Source organism: Triticum urartu, chromosome 5A (assembly GCF_056163025.1).
Source record: "Triticum urartu cultivar PI428250 chromosome 5A, HENAU_Tu73, whole genome shotgun sequence".
Classification (NCBI taxonomy): domain Eukaryota; kingdom Viridiplantae; phylum Streptophyta; class Magnoliopsida; order Poales; family Poaceae; genus Triticum; species Triticum urartu.
This window is the reverse complement of record NC_141877.1, coordinates 627396735-627404043: the sequence shown is the minus strand read 5'-3', so window position 1 is coordinate 627404043 and position 7309 is coordinate 627396735. Positions and strand designations below refer to the sequence as shown.

The 7309-nt window shown below is 47.0% G+C and overlaps 1 protein-coding gene across 1 annotated transcript; it reads right to left on the bottom strand.

The window, feature by feature from the left end:
* Positions 1-5761: 5761 nt before the first annotated feature.
* On the bottom strand, positions 5762-7033 carry LOC147973533 (zinc finger protein ZAT7-like). Its single transcript, XM_087525032.1, has one exon. It carries the CDS (start codon positions 6828-6830, stop codon positions 6330-6332), a length of 501 nt encoding a protein of 166 aa, XP_087381158.1. The 5' UTR covers positions 6831-7033; the 3' UTR covers positions 5762-6329.
* Positions 7034-7309: the final 276 nt, after the last annotated feature.

Below are 7309 nucleotides of genomic sequence, written 5' to 3'. Positions count from 1 at the left end.
ATATGCTAATCCTCGGTGCACAAAAGCAAAAGTAGAATCTGTCGACTTTAGATGGAAGCGAGAGAAGTGGCATCACCGAGATGGAGATGGGAACGCCGCAGTCGAGGCCGCAGATGGAGGCACGGCGGCGCTGACAGCTCGGGTCTAAGTGCAGGTGCAGGATGGAAGAATGATTGGTGCGGCGGCAACACGGTGGAAGGGGTGACTTGGTGGCCCGACAACGCCACCAGACGCCGGTGCTGGAGGCCAGGGGTTAAGCTTGGGTTCGAGGGGCATGGCATATTGGCATGGCAGCATGGGGGACTCCCTCGTCGAGCTGAGCAAGAAGGAGGTGGGGCGTCCGTTCGATCGAGATCTAATGGCTGGAAATGAATCGACTAAGAGAAAAAGAGTCAGTCAACTGTATATATGCTCTCTCTAATTTGTGCGGTCTTTCCAGGCTAATCTAGTGACACGACTGTAAAAAAAAAAAAAGAAGGAACGGTGAGAACGGGTACTGCAAGAGGCACTTCCTCGGTGCTCACATGGGACGTATGAAGGCAAAAGCAGTATACCATATTTACATACCAGCGCAAACTCATGACCATCACGGCTTATCAAAAATATTCCATGCACTTGCTACACCACTTGTTGGAGTAGTTGACGCGTCCGCCGTTTATTTTTCTTGTGCGATAAAACTTCAGAGTTGTTTGGTTCCTAGTCATATCTTGCCACACTTTGCCACGCCTCACTTGACGCAAATTTGATCAAGTTAGATGGGTGTTTGATTCTAGTCACATCCAAGACAAAAAAAAAATGAACGTGAACTCATATGTCATAGACATGACAAGATTTTCTTAGACAAATGAAAGTGTGGCTAACAATTTAGACAATTCAAGTAAGGCAAATATGACAAAAATAATGCAGCAGCATGGTGCAAAGATAGTCGCGATCCAAACAACCTCGTCGTCCTCTGTTGAAGCATGTGCCGATCGATCGGATCGAGGTCCCAGCACCGCGCGCGATCCAGAAGGAGTAAACACGAGCGGCCATGTGGTGTGGCGTGGATCGACTTGGCGGACGTGGGATCAGCCTCGACTGGTACGAGGGACCATGATGCATGCACATGCAGACCCCCTTGGTGATTGGTCAAGAGCAGATGACGCCGGCTCGCTTGCTTTGTTGCAGATTAAGAAACCAAAAAGGCACCACTAGAAAGCACGAATAAACAAGCACTAGATCGAGCAGCTTGCTGTTGACAAGCATGAACGACGCGTAGTTGCACCGGCCGGAATTGTTTGCAGTTGTTCGGCCGACGAGCTGCCGCGCGAGCTAGCTTTGCTCGCTTGCTTGGTCCGGAGGGAAACGGCCGGATGCCGTGTGCAACTGTGCATATGCAGTTGGGAACAGCCAAGAAAACGTGGCCCCTGCGACGCGCCGAATGCAGGTATGGAACAAAGCTGTCTACAGGAGTAATCCATTGACCCTAACCAGTGGTTCACTCGTTCTGCCTTTTTTTTGGTCATGTCCCGGACGGCCTTTTCGTGCGAACCAGGCCGCCGCGGGTAGCAGCAGTAGTAGTTCGTGTTGGCCGCACCGTCGGCTCGGCTCCAAAGCTAGCTGCCAGCGACCGAGCCGGCTTGGCATACATACGTACGTCTTTCGAGCGGGTTGGATCGCGCCGTCGCAAAGCCGCGTGAAGCTGGCTGTGCACTGCCGTACACCACATGGATCGACAGTGCCCTCGTTTTAAAAGTCTGTCATAATCTTCACCCGAGCTCGGAACTAGAAGAGTACTTTGAATTAGGATATCTCTCACATGACTGCTCGTACTACAGTAAAGAAGACACCGGCGATATTTCTTGCGATCTAGGGTTGTTGCGTCGTCGCGGCCGCCGCCGGCCCCGTGACTTCCTCGCGAGGCTGGCTTGATGCCCTAACGAGGTGCCCCCTTCAGGTTCCTGTCCCCTGGCTTAGAAAGTCAGGGTTTGATGTCCTCCGGCGGCTTCGTTGACCGTGAGTTTTCTTTGTAAATCATCGCTGCAAAGTTGTGATCTGCTGTCCTCCGGCGGCTACACCGACCGACAGTTTTTCGTCGATCATCACCGGATTCACGGTCTTCTCGTCGGAGACTGTTGGTCATCATGAAAGTTCTAAGTTGGAATTGTAACGGGCTCGGAAACGCCGCGACAATTTGGGCGTTGTTGGATGTCCAACGAGCATGCAACCCAGACGTGATGTTTTTGTCGGAGACTCGCTTGGAAAGCTATCCGACTAAATGTTTACGAAGGAGATTAAAGATGGATCACAAATTGGTGTGTGCGGGAGATGGATAGAAAGGTGGTTTGATACTGGTTTGGAAGGGAGTGAAAATACAAAGGCTGGAGCTTGACCCCATGTTCGTTGATGTAATGGTAGAAGATGAGAGCATTGTTAAGTGGAGACTGATGGGGATGTACGACGAGTTCAGGAGGGAAAATAAGTATAAAACTTGGGAAAGGATACATCGGTTGCATCAGACCAACAATTCACCATGGCTTCTAATTAGGGATTTGAGTGAGATACAATATCTGAATGAGAAGGAAGGTGGCAACCCCAGGCCACGACAATATATGGCAGCTTTTTAGTCTCTCATTAGCGACTGTGATCTGAGAGACATGGGGTTCGTTGGCAATAAGTTTACTTGACAGAGAGGTCGGATAAGGGAGAGATTGCACAAGGGACATATCAATGATGCCTGGCCACGTTATACCCGCATGCAGCATTACAAAACTTGAATTACCATCATTCTGTCCATAGGCTGCTTTGCGCCGATACAGATTATTATTCCCATGGGGAACGGGGGTGGGCATACTAAGCGCTTTGAGGCACGCTGGCTAAGAGAGAGCTCATTCTTGGATGTTGTACATGAGACATGGAACGCCGTGGGAGCAAACACAGGACCGATCACAATCCAGGAAAAGCTGAGCTGCATGCATGATGCTTTTCATGATTGGGACCAAAGGGTCCTGAAGAAACCTAAGAAGAGACTAAGAAAGGCACAAAAGGACCTTGAGAGAATTATGTCTGGTCCTATTAATGAGAAAAATGAAGAGAAGAGAAAAGAATTATCAGAACTCATTTAGTATTCAATGGAGCTTGAGGAAATTCGTTACATGCAGCGGTCGAGAGCGGGATGGCTGAAGAATGGTGACCGTAACACCGGGTTTTTCCAGGCCTATGCATCCGCACGCCGGAAAAGAAATCTCATTAAGAAGCTTAATGATGGAGTTGGCAACGTACTGGAAGGTATGACATCCCTCAGTTCACATATCTAGAGCTACTTCGCTAATTTATTTTTCTCAGAAGTTCAACATGTTGATCCCTCAATCATCGAAAAAGTCCAGCCAAAGGTGACAGATCAAATGAATACCATGTTAATGGCTCCGTATACAAATGTTGATGTACGTAAAGCAGTATTCAGTATAGGGGACCTGAAGGCACTCGGGCCCGATGACCTCCATGCGTTCTTTTTTAAAAATTTCTGGCACATACTAGGAGATGATATTTTACAGGAGGTCCTTTTTGCTATAAACTCTAGGAAAATACCAGAGGAATAGAATGATACATCCATACTTCTGATCCCCAGGTTGACTCACCTGAGGTAATTACACAGTACATACCCATTAGCTTACGTAACGTGCTATATAAGATAATCTCAAAAATCTGAAAGGAATTCTTCTGGATATTGTTTCCCCCACTCAAAGTTCATTTGTACCTGGGAGGTTGATTACTGATAATATTCTTATTGCCTATGAATCTGTTCATAAGATAAAAGATAAGAGAGCAGGGAAAACGGGCATGTGTGCGGTGAAACTAGACATGCATAAAGCATATGACCGGGCGGAGTGGACATTTTTTAGAAGAATGATGGGGAAATTGGGATTCCATGACTAATGGATAAATATGATTATGGCATGTGTTTCCTCTGTTAGATAAATGGTGAGATTCAACTCCCAAGAAACAGAGATGTTCACCCCTACGAGGGGTATTTGACAAGGAGATCCTCTCTCCCTATACTTGTTTCTCCTTTGTGCAGAAAGATTATCCAGTATGTTGTAGTATGAAGAAGAAGTTGGTAGCATGGATGGGATTATAGTGTGCAGGAATGCATCAGTATCATGCCTTTTATTTGCTGATGATTCTCTAATTCTCATGAGCGCAGATGTTTTAAATGCAACTTCCTTACCACAAGTATTGGATACCTATTGTCAAAGTTCAGGGCATATGGTGAGTCTAGCTAAATCTAGCATACTTTTTAGTCCTAATACCAGTGTTGTGTCCAGAGCAGAGATATGCCAAATTCTTCATATTGACACAGAAGCACTGTTAGATAAGTATCTTGGTCTTCCAGCTATGGTTGGGGCAGATAGAAGTGATTGTTTCAGGCATTTTGTTGAAAGAATTAAAGTGAGAATATTAGGGTGGATGGAAAAGCAATTATCTATTGGGGGAAAAGAAATTTTATTGGAAGCAGTGGCACAGACTATTCCGGATTTTGCAATGTCTGTCTTTAGTATACCCAAGGGGGTCTGCAAAGAAATCACGGATGTTATTGCTCAATTTTGGTGGGGGTGATGAAGAACATAGGAAGATGCACTGGATGGCATGGTGGAAGCTTTGTATTCCAAAAAAGTGAAGGAGGTATGGGATTCCGTGATCTCTACTCTTTCAACTTAGCTCTATTAGCAAAACAGAGTTGGAGACTCATACTGACCCGGATTCTTTGGTAGCAAGAGTACTAAAAGCTAAATATTTTCCTAGTGGGAGCTTACTTGATGTCACACCGAAGAATGGGGCATCTCTTACTTGGCAAAGTATTTTGAAGGGGCTAGAAACATTTAAAAAGGGATATATTTGGAGAATAGGAATAAGAGAGGAAGTCAATATTTGGAATGACCCGTGGATACCTGCTAGCTCAAATATGAAGGTTATCATGCTGAAAGGGCAAACAATTCTGTCCAAGGTGGGTGAATTAATTGACCCTTCAACTAGCACATGGGATGAGACACTGCATGAAGCTATATTTTACCTTGTAGATGTTCGAAAGATACTACAAATTCCTATTCACTATCAAGCTTTCGATGACTTTGTTGCATGTTAGCCAAACAGATCTGAAGTTTTTTATATGTTAGAACAGCGTATCTCTTGCAGTGGTTACACATTTTCAGGACGCATACAACTGAGATAGAGAGACCAGGAGGGTCCACCCCCTAGCAGTATGGACTACTCCATGGAAACTTCCGGTCCCACATAAAATTCAGATTTTGTGTTGGAGGATTCTGCGTGGAATAGTGCCTCTTAAAGCTATACTAGCAAATAGACATGTTGGATCCATTTTTTCTTGTCCTATTTATTACCAAGGGGCAAAAGACATTCAAGATCTTCTGTTTAGATGCACGCTTGCAAGGGAGCAATGAGAACGATTCGATATGTTGGAATTCATTGAGCATTCATTACCTGTAGATAGATCAGGAAGATATCTTATCCATCTTGGTCTTGATGGCGGAATGGGAGGCACGCATGGCGAAGAGATTGGGGGGGACGCCTGAAGTTGGCCAGATGGCGATGGTGGTGACAAGGGAGTTGGCTGATCTGGAGGAGGCGTGATTGTTTCCTACAGCCAGGACAAAATATCCGGTACAAATCGTGCTTTGGGCTGCGGAGGAGGCGGAATCTACAAATTCGGTCCAACAATGAAAGTTGGCAATACACAGATCTTGAGTTCAGGCACCTCCTGGCCCAAGGTGGATGCGGTAGTGGTGGTGATGGCGCTGTCATCACCGGGGATGCAGGACATGCCAATTGTGCTGGACGACGATGAAGTGAGACCGAGGAGGAAGAAGGGGATACAGGAGACCGCGCAACTGCATCGGTGTTCCCCTCGGTCCCCTCGTCGCTCTGCAAGGATCCGCTCCCTCATGCTCAACTCCGATGAGCAAGCGAATAAGTATACTGTCAATGTTGAGACGTTCTCAAGTTCTGAAGGTAGTTTATATTGCAGGATTTTACGAACGAAGGCTTCATACTGGACTTATCACATCTACATTTTTTTGTTTGAAAAGGAGGATATCCCCCGGCCTCTGCATGGAGAACAATCTGAATGCAAGACTATGTCAATTGCATTTAGAACAAATGAATGTGTATTCATTATGTATACAAGATTACAAGTGCATGTAAAAAAATTGCATGTAAATCTCCCGTCCATCGATTAAAAAAGGTACCGATCCAAAGCAAACGGGAACGCTAACCAGGGAAAACATACTCTATACAACGTTGAACGATAATGAGCCTATCTGCCAACTAGCAGACTAGACGAATAGCTCGAACAAGACCGGCAGCCGGTCGGCGGCGGTCTGGTGCCCCGCCTCTTGATCCGACAGCGTGACCCACCGGTCGAGCGCCATCTCCTCGCGGTGCCACCGCATGTGGCCGCCGAGAGCCTGGCCTGTCTCGAAGCCCAGCCCGCGGATGTGGCAATCGTGTTGCTGCTTGTCCTCGCGCCTTTGCTGCTCCCTGATGGCCCTGGCGACGGCGACGCCGAGCTCCAGCCCGTGGCGGCCACAGAGGTGGCTTGTCCGGTGCCCGCCCAGCGCCTGGAACGTCTCGAACACCCGGCCACATGTCTTGCACACGAACTCCCTCTGCCCCGACGCCACCACCACCCTCCCCCGCCGCACCCTCTTCCTTGTCGCCGGTGCACCGGTCGAGTTGTCCGACGTCGCGGTGGATGTCGTCGATGACTCTGTGCTGAGGGACAGCGCCAGCGACACAACTGGCTCCTCCCTGGCGCGCTTCATCCCCGCTCCCATGGATTCGCTGCTTGTCTTGATCTGTTGATTTAGATTGATGCTCTCTCGTGTTGTTGTAGTTCTTGTGAGAACTCAATAGGAAGAATGGATGGATCATGGATGGATCGACAGGGCTGACGGCCGCACTTATATATTTGTGGTGGCGTGCGCGTTGCTGCCGAGGGAGCTTAGACTGGTCACAGTGGGGAGTAACTTAGTACCAGTGTCATACATATGACACTAGTCTAATTTACTATTTTCATAGTGCAAAGTAACATACTAGTAGTGTCATATATAGCTTCATTTAATGACTTGTAGACTCATCTTGTCTTGGGAAACGCTATGTTACAGTAACATATTATGTTACCACTTCTCATTAACTACATGTCACATAAGCAAAAATTTCTCAAAGTGTGCTATGTTACTACCTAAATTACTCCCACTACTAGATGATGCCCCGCACGTTGTTGCGGGAATATTTTGTAATATTTCAATAAGGT